Source organism: Anomaloglossus baeobatrachus, chromosome 6, assembly GCF_048569485.1.
Source record: "Anomaloglossus baeobatrachus isolate aAnoBae1 chromosome 6, aAnoBae1.hap1, whole genome shotgun sequence".
NCBI classification, from domain to species: domain Eukaryota; kingdom Metazoa; phylum Chordata; class Amphibia; order Anura; family Aromobatidae; genus Anomaloglossus; species Anomaloglossus baeobatrachus.
In genome coordinates, this window is record NC_134358.1 from 412,677,957 (window position 1) to 412,705,633 (window position 27,677).

A 27,677-nucleotide genomic window follows, 5' to 3' on the forward strand; every position below is an offset into this window, starting at 1 on the left:
GTAGAATAAACAGTAGACATCATTGCGTACCGAAAATAATCTGTGTGCGGCGCACGCGCACTTCAAGGTTGACGGCGGCTTCCCTGTTGTGGTTGGCGTCGTCACGTGGTTAGCTAAAGCACATGCGCATAACAGAATACTGGGTGACAGACGGGAGGTCACCAGAAATATGGCGCTGTCCTGGGCGCCGGTTGCAGGCGTTGTTAGGCTTCTGGTAAGATGGAGTCTGCAAGCAGAACAAAGTCTTCTGCGGGCTCTAGGAGTGCAGCCTTTTCATCCAGGTAAGAAAGACCATATTTCATGACAGGTGAACTGTCTTTTGAGGGAATGAGATGGGAAACCGTGTATAATTAAGGGTACTTTCACACTTGCATTTTTTTTTCCTTCCGTCACAATCCGCCCTTTTGGAAAACTGCGGAATCCGTTAACGGAGTCGTCTGTTTCCAATAGACTTGTATGGATGACGGATTGTGCCAAAAGTACCTGCGTTGCTTCCGCTGGCCGACGCTGCATTGCGTCCGCCTGGTGGAAGGAACGCAGCATTAAACGTTTTTTGAGCGGCGGAATCCTCTAATTTTCACTGCGCATGCTCATACTTCTTTTTTTTTTTTTTTTATCACAGAAACTTTATTTTGTCCCTCGGTGGCCGAACGTTCAGCTGAGCGCCCGGCCGCCGACATGTGAGAGCTCTCAGCTGAGCACCCGGCAGCCAGCTATTGAAAGCGATCAGCTGATCAGCCGGCATGTGAGAGTGATCAGCCGGCATGGGAGAGCGATCAGCTGAGCGCCCGGCAGACGGCATGGGAGAGCGACCAGCTGAGCGCCCGGCAGACGGCATGGGAGAGCGATCAGCTTAGCGCCCGGCAGCCGGAATCGGAGAGCGATCAGCTGAGCGTTCACAATAGTCTGCTGCCGGTAAAAGTGTAAAGGAAAAAAAAAAATCTTTCCGTTGTTTTTTACGATCCGTTGTGCCATTTTATGCAACAGATGCCGTTAAACACAAGTGTGAAACTAACCTTAGTGCATAGGGGCATATCGCTGTAGACAACAGCCACAGGGGGCGTATAGCTTTACACAACGAGCATAGGGCGTATCGCCGGACTCAACGGGCACACGGGGAGGGCGTATCCCTATATACAACGGGCACACGGGGAGGGCGTATCCCTATATACAACGGGCACACGGGGAGGGCGTATCCCTATATACAACGGGCACACGGGGAGGGCGTATCCCTATATACAACGGGCACACGGGGAGGGCGTATCCCTATATACAACGGGCACACGGGGAGGGCGTATCCCTATATACAACGGGCACACGGGGAGGGCGTATCCCTATATACAACGGGCACACGGGGAGGGCGTATCCCTATATACAACGGGCACACGGGGAGGGCGTATCCCTATATACAACGGGCACACGGGGAGGGCGTATCCCTATATACAACGGGCACACGGGGAGGGCGTATCCCTATATACAACGGGCACACGGGGAGGGCGTATCCCTATATACAACGGGCACACGGGGAGGGCGTATCCCTATATACAACGGGCACACGGGGAGGGCGTATCCCTATATACAACGGGCACACGGGGAGGGCGTATCCCTATATACAACGGGCACACGGGGAGGGCGTATCCCTATATACAACGGGCACACGGGGAGGGCGTATCCCTATATACAACGGGCACACGGGGAGGGCGTATCCCTATATACAACGGGCACACGGGGAGGGCGTATCCCTATATACAACGGGCACACGGGGAGGGCGTATCCCTATTTACAATGGGCACACGGGGAGGGCGTATCCCTATATACAACGGGCACACGGGGAGGGCGTATCCCTATATACAACGGGCACACGGGGAGGGCGTATCCCTATATACAACGGGCACACGGGGAGGGCGTATCCCTATATACAACGGGCACACGGGGAGGGCGTATCCCTATATACAACGGGCACACGGGGAGGGCGTATCCCTATATACAACGGGCACACGGGGAGGGCGTATCCCTATATACAACGGGCACACGGGGAGGGCGTATCCCTATATACAACGGGCACACGGGGAGGGCGTATCCCTATATACAACGGGCACACGGGGAGGGCGTATCCCTATATACAACGGGCACACGGGGAGGGCGTATCCCTATATACAACGGGCACACGGGGAGGGCGTATCCCTATATACAACGGGCACACGGGGAGGGCGTATCCCTATATACAACGGGCACACGGGGAGGGCGTATCCCTATATACAACGGGCACACGGGGAGGGCGTATCCCTATATACAACGGGCACACGGGGAGGGCGTATCCCTATATACAACGGGCACACGGGGAGGGCGTATCCCTATATACAACGGGCACACGGGGAGGGCGTATCCCTATATACAACGGGCACACGGGGAGGGCGTATCCCTATATACAACGGGCACACGGGGAGGGCGTATCCCTATATACAACGGGCACACGGGGAGGGCGTATCCCTATATACAACGGGCACACGGGGAGGGCGTATCCCTATATACAACGGGCACACGGGGAGGGCGTATCCCTATATACAACGGGCACACGGGGAGGGCGTATCCCTATATACAACGGGCACACGGGGAGGGCGTATCCCTATATACAACGGGCACACGGGGAGGGCGTATCCCTATATACAACGGGCACACGGGGAGGGCGTATCCCTATATACAACGGGCACACGGGGAGGGCGTATCCCTATATACAACGGGCACACGGGGAGGGCGTATCCCTATATACAACGGGCACACGGGGAGGGCGTATCCCTATATACAACGGGCACACGGGGAGGGCGTATCCCTATATACAACGGGCACACGGGGAGGGCGTATCCCTATATACAACGGGCACACGGGGAGGGCGTATCCCTATATACAACGGGCACACGGGGAGGGCGTATCCCTATATACAACGGGCACACGGGGAGGGCGTATCCCTATATACAACGGGCACACGGGGAGGGCGTATCCCTATATACAACGGGCACACGGGGAGGGCGTATCCCTATATACAACGGGCACACGGGGAGGGCGTATCCCTATATACAACGGGCACACGGGGAGGGCGTATCCCTATATACAACGGGCACACGGGGAGGGCGTATCCCTATATACAACGGGCACACGGGGAGGGCGTATCCCTATATACAACGGGCACACGCGGAGGGCGTATCCCTATATACAACGGGCACACGCGGAGGGCGTATCCCTATATACAACGGGCACACGGGGAGGGCGTATCCCTATATACAACGGGCACACGGGGAGGGCGTATCCCTATATACAACGGGCACACGGGGAGGGCGTATCCCTATATACAACGGGCACACGGGGAGGGCGTATCCCCATATACAACGGGCACACGGGGAGGGCGTATCCCCATATACAACGGGCACACGGGGAGGGCGTATCCCCATATACAACGGGCACACGGGGAGGGCGTATCCCCATATACAACGGGCACACGGGGAGGGCGTATCCCCATATACAACGGGCACACGGGGAGGGCGTATCCCCATATACAACGGGCACACGGGGAGGGCGTATCCCCATATACAACGGGCACACGGGGAGGGCGTATCCCCATATACAACGGGCACACGGGGAGGGCGTATCCCCATATACAACGGGCACACGGGGAGGGCGTATCCCCATATACAACGGGCACACGGGGAGGGCGTATCCCCATATACAACGGGCACACGGGGAGGGCGTATCCCCATATACAACGGGCACACGGGGAGGGAGTATCCCCATATACAACGGGCACTCGGGGGAGGGCGTATCCCCATATACAACGGGCACTCGGGGGAGGGCGTATCCCCATATACAACGGGCACTCGGGGGAGGGCGTATCCCCATATACAACGGGCACTCGGGGGAGGGCGTATCCCCATATCCAGTGGGCACTCGGGGGAGGGCGTATCCCCATATCCAGTGGGCACACGGGGGAGGGCGTATCCCCATATACAGTGGGCACACGGTGAGGGCGTATCCCCATATACAATGGGCACTCGGGGGAGGGCGTATCCCCATATACAATGGGCACTCGGGGGAGGGCGTATCCCCATATACAATGGGCACTCGGGGGAGGGCGTATCCCCATATACAATGGGCACACGGGGGAGGGCGTATCCCCATATACATTGGGCACTCGGGGGAGGGCGTATCCCCATATACATTGGGCACTCGGGGGAGGGCGTATCCCCATATACAATGGGCACTCGGGGAAGGGCGTATCCCCATATACATTGGACACTCGGGGGAGGGCGTATCCCCATATGCAACGGGCACACGAGGTAGGGCGTATCGCCTCACTCAACGGGCAAATAAGGGGGCGTATCTCTATACACAAAGGGCACACAGAGTGGTGGGGGCGTATCACCATACACAATGGGCACATACACAACTGGCACATGGGGGGTGTATCGTTGTACAAAGCTGGCACACGCCTGTATACAGCGGGCATGCTGTGGGGTGTATTGCTGTACACAGTGGGCACATCAATGCACACATGGGCATATGGGGCATTTCAGTGACTGGGTACAGGCAGTAAACATGATGCAACCTATGCTAATGTGCACAGCTCATGCCTGGCCTGTTCCCCATTGCCTCCATTTGGACTTCTTTTCCCACCCCGCCTCGTACGTGCAGCCTAGGGTCTGCTGCATGTAACCAGAGCCTAGATAATGGAAATGAGTTGTCCAAGATCAGAAGAAATGATTTGCTTCTATTACTTTTGTCTATGCACTGTTTCTAGATAGCTAGACCTTTTTCTCAAATTTTGCCAGTCTTTTATCCTAACAGCTCTACTCCTTTTTTTTACTACACGCCTATCTCGGGGTTTATTAATATGGGCATATTATACACCTTGAGTGCCAAAATTAGATATAATGTCTTCAAGGGAATCACAGGTTCTGCCTCTGTATCTAACACTCTCAAATCTAAAGGGCTTGTCCGCCACTGTTATACTGGGGCCTGGCACCTCGCCGATCAGCTGCTATCCCCTCTGGCCAGATGTGTATGGCTTTCTAACAGCACAGCTCTGTAGTCGCTGACTAGATCCTATTCATTTGTATGGAAGCTGTAATGCCGGAGATTGGCCACTGCAGTGTACACAGCCGTGGTCTACTCCATACTGTTTACATGTGGCCGGAGCTGATCAGTGATGGTGTCTGCCCTCCCCCCATGATATGATGTTGATTATCTATCCTAAGACTATAAAGAATGTGTGAAACATGATTTCAGTGTCTGTCATTGCTAACACTTCACATGCCTAATCAAGTCATAAATGTCCCTTCTAAAGAAATCTCTTAATGATCTTTCTAAAGCATCGCAGTTCTTTTACCAGCCTGACTACTGAAACTCTCTTCTCTCTAATCGCCCTCTTACTAGTTTCTGTCAACTTTAATTTTCAATTAATGCTATCAATAGGTTTACCTATCCCTCCACCACTTTCCATTGATCCCTCTCTGTTAGGTTGAAATCCAATGGAGACCCCAACATTACTGCATCTCTACCAGTAACGAAAGATTCTCTAGACTTTTTCTCTTCTTTATCCTCCACCTTCCGTAACATGTACAGGATTTTATCTATGGCTGCCCCTGTTCTCCTAAACATTGTCTTGTACGTTCAGAGCTCAGAACTTGCTATTTATTTTGCCTTTTCCCCATGGGTGTGTTTTTCCTTTGCTGCAGCTTTAGCGGTGCAGGCGCCATTATCCTGTCCCCCTGAGAAGTTTGATGAAGATGCCTCTGATAATGGGCCCAGTTTTCTTGATAGTATCTTTTGGATGGCTGCCCCTAAATCCAGACGAACAATAGAAGTAAATCGCTGCCGAAGAAGAAATCCTAACAAACTGGTGAAAGAGAAGGTATTGTAAAACTTGCAGCCTAAGGCTATGTGTGCACACTGCATCTTTGTGGTGACCAAAGAATTTCATCCTGTGGTCACAGAAACGCAGCCTGGAACTCAAAACCCATCCATAAAATGCATTCGTTTTCGATACGTTTTTCTCAATGCGTTTTTTTTTTTTTTTTATTCATTGGTGAGAAATAGTGATGGGCGGACTCAGACTGTAAAGTCTGACCTCCGCAGGTTCAAAGGTACCAGAGTGCTGGGCCCATCATTCAGGTAATGTAAAAATAATAAGGCGAGCGCGCTATTCTTAGTGTCACCGACACTACTGTAACTGCTCCTGTGACGTCTCATTCACTCCCTGGGCCGCTCAATAGCCTCATACATGTTCACTGCTTCCCCCGCCCATTGACGTCTGATTTGCTGCAGCCAGATACACCCCCACACCGAGTGACAGCATGTCTGACGCTGTCAATCGCAAACTTGGTCTGAGGGTCTATATCGTACAGTAAAAATATATTTTAAAAAATTGAAGTAGGGTCCCCCCATATTATGCTACTCAGCAGAGATAAAGCATATAGCTACAGGCTGCATCCCCCAGTCATGCGCTTATTTTGGCTGTGTATCAAAATAAGAGGAACTACATGTGGCAAAAAAGCAGCGTGCGTTTCTTCCCCCCACACAATGTTGATACCCAGCCATGATAAAGCCAACAGCTGTGGGTTTGTATTCTCAGGCTGGTCAGACCCATGCCTATTGGGCCACCCCAGCCTAAAATATCAGCCACATAAATGCAGCCAAAAAAAACTGCAACGTGTAAACAGAAAAACTGACATCTCATACACTTTGCTGGAGAAGGAAATGCACGCAGTTTGGTGACCAAAACTGCACCTGAAAAATATAGCAAAAACCGCAGCGTGCGCATGAGGCCTTAGTTTTGCCTATGTGGGGTTTTTTTCTACATTCATGTTTTGAAGATGTATAGGTGTGCAGTCTGTGACTTGGTACAATGTGATGATCAACATTAACTTTTATTATGCCTTGTTAAAATCAGTTAAATAATGAGAATACTGCAGCATAGATAAATATTAAAAATAGATATAGAGTAGATATAGCCACATGTATTATAGAAAATGAATCCACCTAAAATATATCTGAATGCAAGCCTGTCTAGCCCTATAAGTGAGGACCCTGCCCAACTATGTAGGTTGGCACCCTAGAAATTGCGTAGTGGCGCCCAGGGCTGTGGAGTCGGTATAAAATGCACCGACTCCTAAACTATATAATGAATTGGGGACAATAGTGCAATGCAGAGTGTGATGAAATTTTTTTCATAGGAATTTGGGAAACTTATGAAATGTTCTATAAATGTCTGTTCTATTCCTGATCTAAGGCTGCATTCTCACACAGTGTTTTTGCTGCGTTTTTTGAGGATACGTTTTTCAGCTGCAAAAGCAGATCAGCTTTTTATAAAACCGCATCACCTGAAAGGTTTTTGAGCTCATAAATAATGCATTCAATAGCAAAAGCAGATTAGAAAAACACCACAAACTGACATGCTCATTCTTTGTGAGGATCCTCACAAAACGATGTGTCTGAATGTTCTATCTTTTCACCCATTGCCTTTGCTGGGATGCCAGAGTCGCTGCATTTCACTGAATTATTTTGCCATCAATGTTCAATATGTTTGGGACCAGAAATAAATTGTTAGTAAGACACTGGCAGGAACGATAGTAAAGCTCATCACACCAGCCAGTTTCTCCAGGCCTTAGTGGAAAAAGTTCTGCAAGATTAGGAACGCAAAAAAGAACATGTTCTTGCCATTGTAATGAACAATGCTTCAAACATAAGTACAATTACACTGATGAATGAGAGTAATGAACAACAGCTAGAAGAAAATTTAGGATTTAGTATGTGTGAGATGGTGCCACAGTGCTGTTCATGTAACTGAGGAACAAACAGATATTACAACAGAACAGCAGCAAAATGATACTTTAGGATTAGATGATCTTGTTGAAGCTGCTTCAAAACACTTTCATATTCATCACATGTGCTGTTTTGTGCACACGCTGCAGCTGGCAATAAGAGAGAGTCTGCAAGAGGGACCCCGGTTTTACACATCCGTCTTTTCGCCGGTTTGGTGGTTGCGGCGCACTCCAGTACAGTGTATACAGTACAGTGGCAGCGCGACAAACGAAGGTCACATGCTTTCATGTGACCGGAGCATGTGACCTGGAAGTTGTGGCGCTGCCACTGTACTGTATCTTACTGTACTGGCGTGCTCCACATCCGCCAAACCGGCGAAAAGCCGGATGTGTGAAACTGGGCAGACATGCAGGAAATCTGATTGGAAAAGTGAGGAAGTTGGTTATTGCCGCCAGAACCCCTAAAATTGATTCCATCTTGAAGAGACGTGCTGGGAAAGGGTCAATTGTTGATCAAGCCTCTCGGTGAGACAGCACTTATTTAATGACTGAGCGATTGCTTGAACTAAAATCGTTTCTTACAGATATGGTGAACCCTCAAGTATCCTTAAATGAAGGTCAATGGACACAGGTGGCTGAATTGAAGGAATTGCTTAATCACCCATTTACCGTGACTAAAAAATTACAAGCTGAGGATTTAACTCCTGGCATTTTTATAAGGGAGTGGAAGAACTTGCTATTTTGCCTGTCCCAAAGAGGAGGTTTAATCGCAGATGGCATTTCTGCTTCAATGAAACGGAGAGAGACACCGCTATTGGAAAATGAAATTCTTCTGGCAGCTGTTTATGTGCACCCAAGTCATCATATACTGCTTGATGAGCAACAGCTTACTAAAGGAAAAGAAGCTTTGAGTGAGGTAGCAGTTAGGATGAGCAGCTACAGGACTGCCAAGCAGAAGAGGACTTGGAGCCTGACAGTGCTACTGCTGCCATTTCTTCATCCTCATCAGATGAGGAGTTTAACTTTGACAAGTAGTTGGATGACATGGAGCAGGCAAAGCGTTGACGCAAGGAAAAAGATTTCACTCCGTCTCCTATAGCAAGCAGATTGACCAGATTTCAGTAAAATTTTTCACTTGCTCTCAAAGAAATAGAAAAATTCAACCGTTCATCAAAACTGACTGTGCATGAGACAATTCCATTATACCCGGAAATTGTTAGAGATGTTGCCCATGTGGTTACGGCTTTGCCTTCAACCGAAGTTACTGTAGCCTTAACATTATTAGGTCAGATTTGAGGTCATCTGCGAAGGAGGATCTGATGGAGACAATTCTATTTCTTACAACAAATTCACAGACTGCACAAATGTTATTTACTATGTTTTTGTCAAAAAATGTTTTTTGCCACTTAGGCTGCTTTCACACCTCTGGTTTCTGCAATGCGGCACAATGCGGCACTTTGCAGGAAAATCGCAACCGTTTTTTTTTTGCTGCCAGTTGCGTTTTTTCTGCATAGACTTTAATTAGTGCCGTATTGTGCCGCAAGGCCTTGCGTTCCATCCGGATTTTGCCGCATGCGGCAGATTTAGCCGATGCGGCGGCCGGATGGAACGTTGCCTGGCACGTTTTTTCGTGCGGCAAAAAAAACCGTATCGCGCCACATTCGGCCGATGCGGCGCATTTTTCAATGCATGCCTATGGCGGCCGGATGCGGCGCGATGCGGCAATAACCGCATCCGGCCGCCGCATGTGGTTTTTGCCACTGCGCATGCTCAGTAGCATGCCGCAAGCGGCAAAAACCGGACTGGCCGCAAAGGAAAAACTTATGCAAAGGATGCGGTGTGTTCACTGCATCCGTTGCATAGCTTGCACAGCCGGATTGAGCCGCAGAGCTCAAGCCAGATGTGTGAAAGCAGCCTTGCATAGTGTTATATATAACACTATGTAATACACTATGTAAGTGGCAAAAAAACAGTTTTCAACAAAAACATACTAAATAATAACATTTAGTATATTGCTTATATTTAGGTGAAAATTTATTGTAGTACAATGTGAACATTGACATTTAATCATTTGTATGATACAATAATCAAGATATTTAGATAGAACATAAAATATATTTATTGGAATACAACTTTAGAACACAAAAAACTGTAATAAATTGTAAATATGTAATACAATATGTAATTTTTTTTATATATATATATATATATATATATATATACTAGAAGGTGGCCCAATTCTACACATCGGGTATTCTAGAATTTACGTATTGTGTAGTTCATGTATGATTTTTGTTATATATATATATATATATATATATATATATATATATATATATATATATATATATATATATATATATATATATATATATTATTATAGATGTTGTTGTGTGTAGTTACCAAGTGTTTGTGTAGGGCGCTGTACATGTTCTGGGTGTGGCGGGGGGTGAGAGCGGTGTTGTTTGTGTGTTGCGTTGTTTGTGGAGCGCTGTGTGTCTGTCACGTTGTGTGTGTGTGCGTGTGTGTTGCGCGGTTTGTGTGGCTGTGGTGTGTTTTGGGGGAGGTATGTTTTGTGCAATGTGTGTGTTGTGCGGTATGTGCGTATATTTATGTATGCCGCGGTGTTTGGGTGTTGTGTGTGTGTGTGCGGCATTGTCTGTGTGTGTGGGTGTCTGTGTAGGGCGGTGTTTGAGGTTCCCAGTGTGTGTGTGTGGTGTGTGTGTGTGTGTGTGTGTGTGTGTGTGTGTGTTGGGGGGAGGTGTGCACCTCCCATCGTACTCCATCCCCCATGCTGCGCATCCCCCATCTTGCCCCATCCCCCATGCTGCGCATCCCCCATCTTGCCTCATCCCCCATGCTGCGCATTCCCCATCGTGCTCCATCCCCCATGCTGCGCATTCCCCATCGTGCTCCATCCCCCATGCTGCGCACCCCCCATCGTGCTCCATCCCCCATGCTGCGCACCCCCATCGTGCTCCATCCCCCATGCTGCGCACTCCCCATCGTGCTCCATCCCCGATGCTGCGCACTCCCCATCGTGCTCCATCCCCCATGCTGCGCACTCCCCATCGTGCTCCATCCCCCATGCTGCTCACTCCCCATCGTGCTCCATCCCCCATGCTGCTCACTCCCCATCGTGCTCCATCCTCCATGCTGCGCACTCCCCATCGTGCTCCATCCCCCATGCTGCGCACCCCCCATCGTGCTCCATCCCCCATGCTGCGCACCCCCCATCGTGCTCCATCCCCCATGCTGCGCACCCCCCATCGTGCTCCATCCTCCATGCTGCGCACTCCCCATCGTGCTTCTTTCTTTTTCGCTCTATTGGGAGACCCAGACAATTGGGTGTATAGGCTATGCCTCCGGAGGCCGCACAAAGTACTACACTTAAAAGTGTTAGGCCCCTCCCCTTCTGCCTATACACCCCCCGTGCTCCCACGGGCTCCTCAGTTTTTTGCTTTGTGCGAAGGAGGTCAGACACGCACAGCACAGCTCCACAGATTAGTCAGCAGCAGCTGCTGACTATGTCGGATGGAAGAAAAGTGGGCCCATATAGGGCCCCCAGCATGCTCCCTTCTCACCCCACTCTTGTCGGCGGTGTTGTTAAGGTTGAGGTATCCATTGCGGGTACGGAGGCTGGAGCCCACATGCTGCTTTCCTTCCCCATCCCCCTCTGGGCTCTGGGTGAAGTGGGATCTTACCGGTCTCCAGGCACTGAGACCGTGCTCCATCCACAACTCCTGTGGAGCCTGATGGATAGGAGCTGAGTATCGTTCAGGGACATGGCCCTGCATCTTGGAGGTACTCTGTATCCCTGTGGGGACCGCGCACGGCATCACCTCAGCTTTGCTGGGTGTGCTAGTGCACCGGGGACCGCGGCGCTGACCGGGTCTATATGTGCCATTACACACTCAGCGTCGCTGAGTGTGTTTATATGTAAGGGCTACCGCACTAACCGCCGCTGCCATGGGACACTGCGGCGCGGCTGGGACTTGTAGTTCGCCGGGGACTTTCACGCCGGCCGCGCTTTTACGGCGGCCGCGTTTATTACTAGAGTCCCCGGCTTCCTTGCGGCCTAGTTTACTTTTCTCCCGCCCTCAGCCCTGACAGGCAGGGGGAAGGGCGGGACGCTGCACGGAGCGAGCAGCTCTGAGGGCTGGAGTATGATTTACATACTCCACCCCCCTCACTGTGCACGGTGTGAGCACCAGTTCGCGCTCTTTCTCGGCCACGCCCACAGCTCCCTCATCTCGTCAGGACGCCGCAGCCATTCCTGTCAGCTCCACCGACGCTGCAGAAGAGGGACAAGTCCTGGGAGACCCAGACACGGTCTCTGGTGGCCTCACAACCGCTTTAGGCGGCTGGTAAGCAGCACCTGTTGGTGCTAGCCCCATGGTGCTGTAGTGTATTGGTACATTATTTGTGTATCATATATACTTTACACTGTATGAGCACAGTGCATTCTGGCTATATACCCTTTTGTGTAACTCAAGGAAAACTATAGCATGGCGCCCACAAAAGGCAGGGGTGCCAAAACACAGGCTTATTATGCTGCCTGCGCCGCTTGTAAGACCCCACTACCGGCAGGTTCCACTGACCCTCATTGTGTGCAGTGTTCGACCCCTGTGCCACTTCTTCAGCCGGAGCCTATGCTAAGAGGGGCCCAGGGGGAGACACCTGTTGACACTGTCCAGGTGACGGGGACTGAGTTTGCTAAACTCTCTGAGACTATGGCTAAGATACTAGAAGCCTTGCAGTCCAGGCCGGTATCTCAGCAACGGGACCCTGTTGAATCGTTGTTCCCGGGCCCCCCTCAGTTGGACCAACAATGTCCTCCCGGGGTATCTCCTACATCCCAGTCTGAGGGTTCTGACTTAGACCCCAGCCCCAGATTGACTAAGCGGGCTCGCTTAGAATTTCCCTCGACATCATATTGTTTAGGGTCTCAGCGGGGGGAATCTTTGGTTGATGATGCGGAGACAGCTGATCAGGATTCTGATCCTGAGAGCGCTCTCAATCTTAATACTCCAGACGGGGACGCCATAGTGAACGATCTTATTGCGTCCATCCATCAGTTGCTGGATATTTCTCCCTCAGCCCCTCCAGGGGAGGAGTCAGCTTCTCAGCAGGAGAAATTTCGTTTCAGGTTTCCCAAGCGGACACAGAGTATGTTTCTAGACCACTCTGATTTCAGAGAGGCAATCCAGAATCACCATGCTTGTCCAGATAAGCGTTTTTCTAAGCGCCTTAAGGATACACGTTATCCTTTCCCCCCGGACGTGGTTAAAGGTTGGACTCAGTGTCCCAAAGTGGACCCTCCAATCTCCAGACTGGCGGCTAGATCCATACTTGCAGTGGAAGATGGGGCCTCGCTCAAAGATGCCACTGACAGGCAGATGGAGCTCTGGTTGAAATCCATCTACGAAGCTATCGGAGCTTCTTTTGCCCCAGCATTCGCAGCCGTATGGGCGCTGCAAGCTATCTCAGCAGGTCAAGCGCAAATTGAAGCAGCCACTTGCACGGCCGCGCCACAAGTGGCATCCATTACCACCCAGACCTCGGCAATTGCGTCTTACGCTATTAATGCTGTCCTGGACTCTGTGAGCCGTACGGCGGGGGCGACCGCCAATTCGGTGGTACTCCGCAGGGCCTTGTGGCTACGGGAATGGAAGGCAGATTCTGCTTCCAAAAAGCGCTTAACCAGTTTGCCAATTTCTGGCGACAGGCTGTTTGGCGAGCGTCTGGATGAAATCATCAAACAATCCAAGGGAAAGGATACATCCTTACCCCAGCCCAAACAGAACATTCCCCAACAGAGGAGAGGGCAGGCGAGGTTTCGGTCCTTTCGGGGCGCGGGCAGGTCCCAATTCTCCTCGTCCAAAAGGTCTCAGAAAGAACAAAGGAACTCTGATGCATGGCGGTCTAAGTCACGTCCTAAAAAGAACATTGGAGGCACCGCTAACAAGGCGGCTTCCTCATGACTTTCGACCTCCTCTAGTAGCATCCTCGGTCGGTGGCAGGCTCTCCCGCTTTTGCGACGCCTGGCTGCCACAAATAAAAGACCGCTGGGTGAGAGACATTCTGTCTCACGGTTACAAGATAGAGTTCATCTCTCGTCCCCCGACTCGATTCTTCAGGTCTTCTCCGCCTCCCGAGAGAGCCGAGGCTCTTCTGCAGGCGCTGGGCACTCTGAAGGCAGAAGGAGTGGTGGTCCCTGTTCCTCTTCATCAACAGGGCCACGGTTTTTACTCCAACTTGTTTGTGGTCCCAAAGAAGGACGGGTCTTTCCGTCCTGTCCTAGACCTGAAACTTCTCAACAAACACGTAAAGACCAGGCGGTTCCGGATGGAATCCCTTCGCTCCGTCATCGCCTCAATGTCCCAAGGAGATTTCCTTGCATCGATCGATATCAAAGATGCTTATCTCCACGTTCCGATTGCCCCAGAGCACCAGCGCTTCTTGCGCTTCGCCATAGGAAACGAACACCTGCAGTTCGTGGCACTGCCATTCGGCCTGGCAACAGCCCCACGGGTTTTCACCAAGGTTATGGCTACTGTAGTAGCGGTCCTCCATTCTCAGGGTCACTCGGTGATCCCGTACTTGGACGATCTGTTGATCAAGGCACCCTCTCAAGAGGCATGCCAACACAGCCTCGACGCTACCCTGGAGACTCTCCAGAGTTTCGGGTGGATCATCAATTTTCCAAAGTCAAATCTGACACCGGCCCAATCGCTCACATACCTTGGCATGGAGTTTCATACCCTCTCAGCGATAGTGAAGCTTCCGCTGATCCAGCAGCGGTCACTACAGACAGGGGTACAATCTCTCCTTCAAGGCCAGTCACACCCCTTGAGGCGCCTCATGCACTTCCTGGGGAAGATGGTGGCAGCAATGGAAGCAGTCCCTTTCGCGCAGTTTCACCTGCGTCCTCTTCAATGGGACATCCTACGCAAATGGGACAGGAAGCCGACGTCCCTCGACGGGACCGTCTCCCTCTCTCAGGCGACCAAAGCTTCCCTTCGGTGGTGGCTTCTTCCCACTTCATTATCGAAGGGGAAATCCTTCCTACCCCCATCCTGGGAAGTAGTCACAACGGACGCAAGTCTGTCAGGGTGGGGAGCGGTTTTTCTCCACCACAGGACTCGGGGTACGTGGTCCCGGCAAGAGTCCTCGCTTCAGATCAATGTTCTGGAAATTCGGGCAGTGTATCTTGCCCTGAAAGCGTTCCAGCAGTGGCTGGAAGGCAAGCAGATCCGAATTCAGTCGGACAATTCCACAGCGGTGGCATACATCAACCACCAAGGCGGCACACGCAGTCGACAAGCCTTCCAGGAAGTCCGGCGGATTTTGATGTGGGTGGAAGCCACGGCCTCCACCATATCCGCAGTTCACATCCCAGGCGTGGAAAACTGGGAAGCAGATTATCTCAGTCGCCAGGGCATGGACGCAGGGGAATGGTCCCTTCACCCGGACGTGTTTCAGGAGATCTGTTGCCGCTGGGGGGTGCCGGACGTCGACCTCATGGCGTCCCGGCACAACAACAAGGTACCAACGTTCATGGCACGGTCTCAAGATCCCAGAGCTCTGGCGGCAGACGCCTTAGTTCAGGATTGGTCGCAGTTTCAGCTCCCTTATGTGTTTCCTCCGCTGGCACTGTTGCCCAGAGTGTTACGCAAGATCAGGGCCGACTGCCGCCGCGCCATCCTCGTCGCTCCAGACTGGCCGAGGAGGTCGTGGTACCCGGATCTGTGGCATCTCACGGTCGGCCAACCGTGGGCACTACCAGACCGACCAGACTTGCTGTCTCAAGGGCCGTTTTTCCATCTGAATTCTGCGGCCCTCAACCTGACTGTGTGGCCATTGAGTCCTGGATCCTAGCGTCTTCAGGGTTATCTCAAGACGTCATTGCCACTATGAGACAGGCTAGGAAACCAACGTCCGCCAAGATTTATCACAGGACGTGGAAAATTTTCCTGTCGTGGTGCTCTGCTCAGGGTTTTTCTCCCTGGCCATTTGCATTACCTACTTTTCTGTCCTTCCTTCAATCTGGACTGGAATAGGGTTTGTCGCTCGGTTCCCTTAAGGGACAAGTTTCAGCGCTCTCTGTGTTTTTCCAGAAGCGCCTAGCTAGACTTCCACAGGTACGCACGTTCCTGCAGGGAGTTTGTCACATCGTTCCACCTTACAAGCGGCCGTTAGAACCCTGGGATCTAAACAGGGTGCTGATGGTTCTTCAGAAACCACCATTCGAGCCAATGAGAGATATCTCCCTCTCACGACTTTCGCAGAAAGTGGTTTTTCTAGTAGCAGTCACTTCTCTTCGGAGAGTGTCTGAGCTAGCAGCGTTGTCGTGCAAAGCCCCTTTTCTGGTTTTTCACCAGGACAAGGTGGTTCTACGTCCGGTTCCGGAATTTCTCCCTAAGGTGGTATCCCCCTTTCATCTCAATCAGGATATTTCCTTACCCTCTTTTTATCCTCATCCAGTTCACCAATGTGAAAAGGATTTGCACTTGTTAGATCTGGTGAGAGCACTCAGACTCTACATTTCTCGTACGGCGCCCCTGCGCCGCTCGGATGCACTCTTTGTCCTTGTCGCTGGCCAGCGTAAAGGGTCACAGGCTTCCAAATCAACCCTGGCTCGGTGGATCAAGGAGCCAATTATCGAAGCTTACCGTTCGGCTGGGCTTCCGGTTCCCTCAGGGCTGAAGGCCCATTCTACCAGAGCCGTGGGAGCGTCCTGGGCTTTGAGGCACCAGGCTACGGCTCAACAGGTGTGTCAGGCGGCTACCTGGTCGAGCCTGCACACTTTCACGAAGCACTATCAGGTGCATACCTATGCTGCGGCGGATGCCAGCCTAGGTAGACGAGTCCTTCAGGCGGCGGTTGCCCACCTGTAGGAAAGGGCCGTTTTACGGCTCTCTTACGAGGTATTATTTTACCCACCCAGGGACTGCTTTTGGACGTCCCAATTGTCTGGGTCTCCCAATAGAGCGAAAAAGAAGAAGGGAATTTTGTTTACTTACCGTAAATTCCTTTTCTTCTAGCTCTAATTGGGAGACCCAGCACCCGCCCCTGTTTTTTTGTGTACACATGTTGTTCATGTTGAATGGTTTCAGTTCTCCGAGTTTCCTTCGGATTGAAGTTACTTTAAACCAGTTTATAATTATTTTTCCTCCTTCTTGCTTTTGCACCAAAACTGAGGAGCCCGTGGGAGCACGGGGGGTGTATAGGCAGAAGGGGAGGGGCCTAACACTTTTAAGTGTAGTACTTTGTGCGGCCTCCGGAGGCATAGCCTATACACCCAATTGTCTGGGTCTCCCAATTAGAGCTAGAAGAAAAGGAATTTACGGTAAGTAAACAAAATTCCCTTCTTCCCCATGTTGCGCACCCCCCATCGTGCTCCATCCCCCATGTTGCGCACCCCCCATCGTGCTCCATCCCCCATGCTGTGCAGCCCCCATCGTGCTCCATCCCCCATGCTGTGCAGCCCCCATCGTGCTCCATCCCCCATGCTGCGCACCCCCCATCGTGCTCCATCCCCCATGCTGCGCACCCCCCATCGTGCTCCATCCCCCATGCTGCGCACTCCCCATCGTGCTCCATCCCCGATGCTGCGCACCCCCCATCGTGATCCATCCCCCATGCTGCGCACTCCCCATCGTGCTCCATCCCCCATGCTGCGCACTCCCCATCGTGCTCCATCCCCCATGCTGCGCACTCCCCATCGTGCTCCATCCCCCATGCTGCGCACTCCCCATCGTGCTCCATCCCCCATGCTGCGCACTCCCCATCGTGCTCCATCCCCCATGCTGCGCACTCCCCATCGTGCTCCATCCCCCATGCTGCGCACTCCCCATCGTGCTCCATCCCCCATGCTGCGCACCCCCCATCGTGCTTCTTTCCCCATGTTGCGCACCCCCATCGTGCTCCATCCTCCATGCTGCGCACTCCCCATCGTGCTTCTTTCCCCATGTTGCGCACCCCCATCGTGCTCCATCCCCCATGTTGCGCACCCCCCATCGTGCTCCATCCCCCATGCTGCGCACCCCCCATCGTGCTCCATCCCCCATGCTGCACACCCCCCATCGTGCTCCATCCCCCATGCTGCACACTCCTCATCGTGCTCCATCCCCCATGCTGTGCACTCCCCATCGTGCTACATCCCCCATGCTGCGCACCCCCCATCGTGCTACATCCCCCATGCTGTGCACACCATTGTGCTCCATCCCCCATGCTATAATAGTTCTCCTATTATACTCAGAGAGGAGTATATTAGGAGGACTATAATAGGAGGAGTAGTCCTGGGGGGAGAGGAGTATAATGCCGGCTCCCTGCACATGTGTACCGGGAGCCGGTGTACGCTGGTAACTATGATACACATCGGGTAACTAAGGGACCTTAGTTACCCGATGTGTATAATGGTTACCAGCGTTCACCGGCTCCGTCACGATCCCAGCATCGCAAGGTTATGTCTGGCGCTGCTGGGATCGTGACGGAGCCAGTGTACACTGGTAACTATGATACACATCGGGTAACCAAGGGACCTTAGTTACCCGATGTGTATAATGGTTACCAGCGTTCACCGGCTCCGTCACGATCAGAGCATCGCAAGGTTATGTCTGGCGCTGCTGGGATCGTGAAGGAGCTGGTGTACACTGGTAACGGGTAACCAAGGGACCTTAGTTACCCGATGTGTATAATGGTTACCAGCGTACACCGGCTCAGTCACGATCCCAGCAGCGCAAGGTTATGTCTGGCGATGCGTGCGGAGGGCCGAGGCGGGCGGGCAATCGGTGGGGGGGCGGAACCGAGGCGAGCGGCCAATCTGTGCGGGGGGGCGGGGCCATGGCGAGCCCAGCGGCCAATCAACTTTGTGTCACCGTAAGGACACAATTTTGGAGACAGACAGACAGACAGAATAAGGCAATTATATATATAGATTTACATGCACACAAGATATATATGTAATCTACTGTATATTACATATTTGTATAACATTTACAATGCATTACAGTTTTTTGTGTTCTAAAGTTGCATTCCAATAAATATATTTTATGTTCTATCTAAATATCTTGATTATTGTATCATAAAAATGATTAAATGTCTGATATTTACATTCTACTACAATACATTTTTCACTTCACTATAAGCAATATATGTGGGTGTCGGTGCAAGGGAAATTGAGGAGTTGGAGTCGAAGGTTTGGCTTACCGACTCCACAGCCCTGGTGGCGCCCCCACTCAACATTGGCTTACCCTGATATAGAATTGATATGACTCAGTATAGAGTAGTGAGTGTACCATAAGCACAGATTTATCGTGTCACGCGAGGTTCGCAATAGTCCCCCACCTAATTATAGTAGTTAACTCATCTGAATTGCTTGCTGTATACTGGCTCAACGCGTTTCCCTTATGTCATATGCTTCTTCAGGAGACTCCAGGAGTCATGTCATCAATCATTGATGTCCAAAAAAGTTTCTGTGGTCAGATTACAGGTAGTAGGTTCTAGTTAGGTTTTAGGAGATTCATTTTCTATGATCCATGTGCAAATATCTATTCTATATTTATTTTTAAAGAGGTGGTTCACTACTCTGCAATAGTAGACACATCTCTGTAAAACTGAGCTGTGGGTGGTGTTTCACAGCCCAGTATCGCTCCTACTTGCCGCACTCTGCAGCGAAGGAGAGAGCGAGACATGCTGTGATTAGCGATGAAACCCCGCCCACAGCCCAATTACTCAGGGAGACTGGGGCCCGTCATGGTGATGTAGGGTCAATTGGAAGTTGATGTGATGTGACATCACTGTATCTCAGAGACTAAAATATGATGTTATAAAGCTAGCTTTCGAGACATCTCAGGTCTCTTCCTCAGGCATGGTATGACAAAATATCTGAAGATAAGGTATGCACACCAGTGACTATGGAAGGGGAATACATGGAATAGCAGAAACTGCTGTGTGAATACTGACATGAAAAATTCAATAGCTATTTGTAAGAATGAAATGTGAAAAATGGAACCTGCATTACTGCCATGAATATATGAATAAAGAGAAATTTAGCTACTGAATTGATCAATGCAGAAGAGCCCCAACACTACGCCAAAGTATTTCTCCACGTTGGGGTCCCCAGCCCGTGTGCGCCCTCCCATGCAGTTAAAAAACTTACCGTGCATGGGACGCTGAGACCCAGGCTATATATGCGTATAATGTGGATTGGCAATAGGTGTGTATGGGGAGGGTTCACAAACGAAAAACTACTAACATTAAGGAATAACGTTTGGAACTCCATTCTATGTCTGAACTGGGTGCAAAAAACCTAAAAAACATCACTATGGGGAGATAAGGTATGCACACCAGTGACTATGGAAGGGGAATACATGGAATAGCAGAAACTGCTGTGTGAATACTGACATGAAAAATTCAATAGCTATTTGTAAGAATGAAATGTGAAAAATGGAACCTGCATTACTGCCATGAATATATGAATAAAGAGAAATTTAGCTACTGAATTGATCAATGCAGAAGAGCCCCAACACTACGCCAAAGTATTTCTCCACGTTGGGGTCCCCAGCCCGTGTGCGCCCTCCCATGCAGTTAAAAAACTTACCGTGCATGGGACGCTGAGACCCAGGCTATATATGCGTATAATGTGGATTGGCAATAGGTGTGTATGGGGAGGGTTCACAAACGAAAAACTACTAACATTAAGGAATAACGTTTGGAACTCCATTCTATGTCTGAACTGGGTGCAAAAAACCTAAAAAACATCACTATGGGGAGATAAGGTATGCACACCAGTGACTATGGAAGGGGAATACATGGAATAGCAGAAACTGCTGTGTGAATACTGACATGAAAAATTCAATAGCTATTTGTAAGAATGAAATGTGAAAAATGGAACCTGCATTACTGCCATGAATATATGAATAAAGAGAAATTTAGCTACTGAATTGATCAATGCAGAAGAGCCCCAACACTACGCCAAAGTATTTCTCCACGTTGGGGTCCCCAGCCCGTGTGCGCCCTCCCATGCAGTTAAAAAACTTACCGTGCATGGGACGCTGAGACCCAGGCTATATATGCGTATAATGTGGATTGGCAATAGGTGTGTATGGGGAGGGTTCACAAACGAAAAACTACTAACATAAAGGAATAACGTTTGGAACTCCATTCTATGTCTGAACTGGGTGCAAAAAACCTAAAAAACATCACTATGGGGAGATAAGGTATGCACACCAGTGACTATGGAAGGGGAATACATGGAATAGCAGAAACTGCTGTGTGATTACTGACATGAAAAATTCAATAGCTATTTGTAAGAATGAAATGTGAAAAATGGAACCTGCATTACTGCCATGAATATATGAATAAAGAGAAATTTAGTAGTTTTTCGTTTGTGAACCCTCCCCATACACACCTATTGCCAATCCACATTATACGCATATATAGCCTGGGTCTCAGCGTCCCATGCACGGTAAGTTTTTTAACTGCATGGGAGGGCGCACACGGGCTGGGGACCCCAACGTGGAGAAATACTTTGGCGTAGTGTTGGGGCTCTTCTGCATTGATCAATTCAGTAGCTAAATTTCTCTTTATTCATATATTCATGGCAGTAATGCAGGTTCCATTTTTCACATTTCATTCTTACAAATAGCTATTGAATTTTTCATGTCAGTATTCACACAGCAGTTTCTGCTATTCCATGTATTCCCCTTCCATAGTCACTGGTGTGCATACCTTATCTCCCCATAGTGATGTTTTTTAGGTTTTTTGCACCCAGTTCAGACATAGAATGGAGTTCCAAACGTTATTCCTTAATGTTAGTAGTTTTTCGTTTGTGAACCCTCCCCATACACACCTATTGCCAATCCACATTATACGCATATATAGCCTGGGTCTCAGCGTCCCATGCACGGTAAGTTTTTTAACTGCATGGGAGGGCGCACACGGGCTGGGGACCCCAACGTGGAGAAATACTTTGGCGTAGTGTTGGGGCTCTTCTGCATTGATCAATTCAGTAGCTAAATTTCTCTTTATTCATATATTCATGGCAGTAATGCAGGTTCCATTTTTCACATTTCATTCTTACAAATAGCTATTGAATTTTTCATGTCAGTATTCACACAGCAGTTTCTGCTATTCCATGTATTCCCCTTCCATAGTCACTGGTGTGCATACCTTATCTCCCCATAGTGATGTTTTTTAGGTTTTTTGCACCCAGTTCAGACATAGAATGGAGTTCCAAACGTTATTCCTTAAAATATCTGAAGAAACACAAATATATACACAAAACAGGGCAGAGCAATGCATAATAAAAGGACATTTAAATAAACACTGAGCTTGGAAAGTGAATCCTTAATTAGCTTTGATTTAGTGGTGTGCGTTTTAGGCTATGTGCGCACACTGCGTTTTTTTTTTTTTTGACGCTGCGTTTTTGTGCGTTTTTGGCCGCTAAAACCGCACAAACGCACCCGCGTCAAAAAAACGTGGCAAAAACGCACGCGTTTTGCCGCGATTTGGTGCTTTTTTTGCTGCGTTTTTGCTCACTGCGTCTTTATGCGTTTTTTATCAGTGAACAAAAAAAAAGGTCTGTCATTTCCTTCTTCAATGTGTTCTTCATTCTCGACTAGTGTATGCAGAAGAGCAGACAGCTGCAGAACTACAAGGCTCAGCATACTCCATCCAATAGTGTATGCAGGAGAGCAGACAGCAGCTGCAGAACTACAAGGCTCAGCATGCTCCATCCAGGACTGTATGCTTGAGGGAGAGTCAGGGGGAGCAGACCTACAAGGCTCAGCATCCTCCATCCAATAGTGTATGCAAGAGAGCAGACAGCAGCTGTCGAACTACAAGGCTCAGCATCCTCCTTCCAGGACTGTATGCAGGATTTCTTTGCCCCCCCAAACAAAAAAAATGACGTGGGCTTCGCCATATTTTTGTATGCTAGCCGGGTACAGCAGGCAGGTACGGGCTGCCCCCAACCCCCAGCTGCCTATTTGTACCCGGCTGGGAACCAAAAATATAGGGAAGCCTTTTTTTTTTTAAATTATTTCATGAATTTCATGAAATAATTTTAAAAAAAAAATGACGTGAGCTTCGCCCAATTTTTGAGTCCAGCCGGGTACAACTAGGCAGCTGGGGATTGGAATCCACAGTGCAGGGTGCCCATGCTTTCTGGGCACCCCCGCTGTGAATTGCAGTCCCGCAGCCACCCCAGAAAATGGCGCTTTCATAGAAGCGCCATCTTCTGGCGCTGTATCCAACTCTTCCAGCTGCCCTGATGCCGGGTGGCTCGCTGGGTAATAATGGGGTTAGGGCTAGCTGTATAGCTGGCCCTAAGCCCGAAATTCATGGTGTCACGCCAATATTAGACATGGCCACCATGAATTTCTAGTAAAGATAAAAAAAAAAACCACAACACACAGAAAAATATTTTTATTAGAAATAAAACACAACACAATTAGTGACTCCATCTTTATTGAAATAAAGAACCCCCCCCTCCGCAGTAATCCTGGGTCAGGGTCCCGCGCCGTCCAATCCGGATCCAATATCATCTGATCGGTTTGCTGGAAGGCAAAGCGATCAGATGATGTGTCAGGATCAAGTGCCTGAATCCCATCACACATCAGCTGATTGTATAAAAGCCGATTATACAATCAGCTGATGCATCGGTGCAAAAAAAAAAAAAATAATACTCACTTATGTGCTGATTACCGGCAGCTCCTGCAGCGATGGGGCGGGAGTCTGATCCCGTCTGATCGCTGCAGCAGCTGCCGGTAATCAGGGATGAAATCTCCTGACGCATCCGCTGATACCGGCCGGGCGCCCGCGTCACCGCGATACTTACGATCAGCTGATGCGTCAGGTGACTGCATCAGGTGATCCATCGCCAGGTCCTGCATCCATCGGAGGTTTCCCGGCCGTCTGCACACAGCCGGAGCGGGGGTGGCGATACCGTGAGAGGAGATGGGAGCGGGCATGGCACCGGGAGTCTGCAGACAGGTGTGTATAACTTTTTTTTTTTTTTCTACTGTTAACTTTTGTTTTCGCAGCCACTTCCACCTCCTGCCTGTACATGGCGCCGCACGGCAGCATACATGCACAGGACGGGAGGTGGAAGCGGCGGTGACGGTACCGGGAGGATTCACGCTTCTGTATATACTGACAGAAGGAATCCTCTTCCTGTACACGTCAATTTACTACCCACCTCCTGCGTTTATAGCTGCGTTTTTGGTCTTAGAAACGCACCAAAACGCAGCTATTTGTGTTTCTCATTGCGTCTTTCAACATCCCATTGAACTCAATGGATGAAAAGCGCAGTGAAAAACTCGGGAATAATTGACATGCTGCGTTTTTGTGGCACCACAAAAACGCAGCTGAAAAAAAACAGATGTGTGCGGACAGCAAAAATGAAAACTCATAGACTTTGCTGGGGAATCAAAGTCCTGCAGTTTTGAGGCCAAAAACGCCGCGAAAAACGCATTGTGCGCACATAGCCTTATTGTCCCAATATTCATGTAGGATCAGAGGCATGGTGCCCTAGCAGTCTCTGGAGCTGACCTCTCAGATTTTGTAATGAGTCATAAATCCTCCTGAGAGGGTTGAGTCCTGTGTCCACAGAGTTAAACATTGTGATGAATTTGTATTCCCAGACCCTGCGATGGCTCTGTGATCTGAAGTTGTCTGTTTCTTCAGATATTTTGTCATACCATGCCTGAGGAAGAGACCTGAGATGTCTCGAAAGCTTGCTTTATAACATCATATTTTATTTTTATTTTCAGTTAGCCATTAAAAGGTATCACAACTACAAAATTTTAATTTTGTTTCTCACTGAGAGCAATCAATCATTTTTCAACTGGCTAACACGGTACCAAAACCTTTTTCTTTTAACTGTATCTCAGAGGTCACAGAGCCCGGGAGTCACTTCATGGGAATGAGTGGACCACAATACCACTGCTCAGAGGCAGAATTGTCTGAACAAGGTATTTAGGAAAAGCCTACAGGGATGTGGCCACTATTGCTGAGTAGTGAATCACTATTTATCTACACTGCAGGGTATTTTTTTTTTTTTTGTTAATCCTGAGATAACTCTTAGTACCATATACTGTATATATACAGTACGGTATATAAAATTTCTTTTACAATGTGATGATTGCCATAAACCAAGGAAATGCCAAGTTGGTTGTAGATACCCTTTAGTGGAGCGAAGCTGTAGGGTAACCCCATGTACCCCCACTAAGAAAAGCTGTTTCTTTTTTTGTACAAACTGCATTTTGTAACTTTTATTTACAGAGGAAATAAAATCCAAATAATCCGGCTATTCTAACAAGCTGGGATCTCAAGCATAGTATCCTATTTCTTGCTTTCTGGATGAGTTGAATGCTAGTCAGGAGTCTAAAACAAGAAGTTCTAGCAAAGTGGCGTTAATTGGTGGTAACATAGCACTGAGAGTATTGGCTTTACTCAGATGCTTTACGTTACTTTTTTAATTCTGGAGCTCGAATCTACCTCAAAAACAATGGTCCCCAACCCTCTTCTTCTGCCTTCTGAGAATGCAGATGCGGAAGAAGGAAACCGGGATATGCTGCGCTGACATCAAACATCCAGAAGTTGATTATTTTCTCTTTTATTTAATCAGGTCTACACGTATCTGAGGACGCAGCCTCCCTATTCAGGACAATTATTACAGGAAAATCAACCTTACTATTACTTTCTGTAATAATTGTCCTGAAGGAGGCTGCGTCCTCCGAAACGCGTAAACCTGTTTAAATAAAAGAGAAATGAATCAACTTCTGGATGTTTGATGTCAGCGCGGCATATCCCGGTTTCCTTCTTCTACATCTGTAACACGTCACTCCGGGCTGCAGCAGACGCCATTTTATGCCTATGTAGGAGTTGTAACTGGCACAACTTCTACAGTTGAATACATTACCTGTTTGTCCTGTCAAATCCCACCAGATAAGACCCTATTTGTGCTTCTTATCCACAGCATACTTCTATCTGCCTTCTTTGAATGGAGAGAGGGCTCTTTCCCTTCACTTCTATGGTACATCTAACAATAGCCAGGCAAGCGTGCTATGTCTTGGCACCTCTTCATTGGTAGAGGCCACAAAATGGATCTGTTTTCTTGAAATAAATATTGGTCGCATTCTGCAACCGACAGACATACCCTTCTTAATCGCTCCAATGCTCCACATGAAATGAGAATATGTATTCCCTACCAGAGCAGTGCTGTTCTGTACTGTGTCCCCTGGCTGTCACACATTGTGACCACTGCAACCAAACACCAGCTGCTGATCGGCTGCAGCCCTTCAGCATTACATCACAGTAGGATACTGCAGGAACAGCACCACTATGGGAGGTAAATGTCTAGTGTCTTCATTTTATGTGGCATACTGGATTGATTAAGGAGGAATCAATTTCCTTTGAATGTTTTTGTCACATGTACAGAGAAGGATGCGCGATCGTCTAGCATTTACATCACTGTTCCGTTGGCCATATAGTGTAGAGAAAAGGTCATCATTGGGGAGATTTTTGATTGCTCAAGTCAAAGCGCAACTTTTTAGGGCATTTGATCTCAAGATAGAAAGCGACTTCTTCAGGATTCCTCCTGGAGTTTCAAACATTCTTGAGATAATCATATTACTACAAACTTTGAGGTGTATTCATTCTCTGAGTATTGGGAGCAGATGCTGAGCAGAAACTCCCAAGTTTTTGAGGAGGGTTGTAGAGAGTTTTTGCTCCAAAACCACCTCACAATATTCAGTATGAGCATACTTTTAGGCCCAAAATCACTTATCTAAGTAAGTTCTCACTGAGTAATATTTGTGGAAACAAACAAAAATGTAATCTACCATCCACCGTAACCTTTGTGCTTCCCTGGTTCACTGGGAGTTGTTCACCCTGACTGCCTATCCTAGAAACCATTTACAGGTATTGTAATTCAACATGTATACATTCTCATATAGACACACGTTTTTGCTGGGTAATGTTAACATGACAAAGGCACTGCCTCTGCTTGGATAGAAAGAAATATGTTTTTTTTTTTTCCTTAATTTCTAGAATAACATTGACACGTGTCCACAATGCGGGCACCTGAAACTGAAACACGTTCTGTGTGGATTCTGCTACGAGAAAGTTCGGCATGAAACGCATCTCATCAGGAAGGAGATAGAAGCCGTGGAAGGGGGGCCTTTCAAAGCCCCCACTGTGGAAACCATACTTCTCTATGAAGGTGAAAAGCCGCATCCTGGAGATGAAGGGAAGAGGATTATTGAGCAGAAACGAAAACGCCCATCATGGTTCCCAAAATGATATTTTATTTTTTTCTATTATACAGTGTCCTACAGGCCTTCAACATGAACATATCAGAATACTCTTAGATTGTGGTCACTTAGTCCCAAAAATGTAATAATTTCACTTTTGCGGTTTTTATAACTTTGGATCTTTAATGCAATATGTATTAAAACAACACCAGTGACTGTTTTGTAAGTCTGCAGTTGGGTGACATTCTTTAATACCATTATGTAATGCACAAAGCATGTGTTCATTCAATTTTTTTTTTACACAGAAAGTGATAAATATCTATTGGTGCCCTAGTTTTAACCAAAAAATAAAAAAACACTACCGTAGTACCACAGCCTTCCTCTGTCCAGTAATAAGGTAGGGTTCTTAACAGCATACAAAATTCCGATCTGCTAACGCCATGCAAAAATATTTTGCTAATAAGTGGTAGGACCTTTTTTTTTTTTTTTTTTTTGTGCATACAATTTTAATATATTTTAGTAGAAAATGTTGAATAAACTGATTCCTGCTTCGTGGTCCTCATTTCTCAATCACAATAAAGAGCAGTTAAGATTGCAGCTC

The 27,677-nt window shown here is 48.7% G+C and overlaps 1 protein-coding gene across 1 annotated transcript; it reads left to right on the forward strand.

Moving 5' to 3' along the window:
• The first annotated feature begins 117 nt into the window (after positions 1–117).
• Positions 118–27,673, forward strand: MRPL32 (mitochondrial ribosomal protein L32). The gene is made up of 3 exons (XM_075316600.1): positions 118–281; positions 5,727–5,902; positions 26,874–27,673. Exons 1-3 carry the CDS (start codon positions 170–172, stop codon positions 27,123–27,125), a joined length of 540 nt encoding a protein of 179 aa, XP_075172715.1. The 5' UTR covers positions 118–169; the 3' UTR covers positions 27,126–27,673.
• Positions 27,674–27,677: the final 4 nt, after the last annotated feature.

Coding starts and splice junctions, on each gene's coding strand:
- MRPL32 (XM_075316600.1), top strand. CDS start 170: ATGGCGCTGTCCTGGGCGCCGGTTGCAGGCGTTGTTAGGCTTCTGGTA. Junction 282..5,726: donor AGTGCAGCCTTTTCATCCAG/GTAAGAAAGACC, acceptor CCTTTGCTGCAG/CTTTAGCGGTGCAGGCGCCA. Junction 5,903..26,873: donor ACAAACTGGTGAAAGAGAAG/GTATTGTAAAAC, acceptor CTTAATTTCTAG/AATAACATTGACACGTGTCC.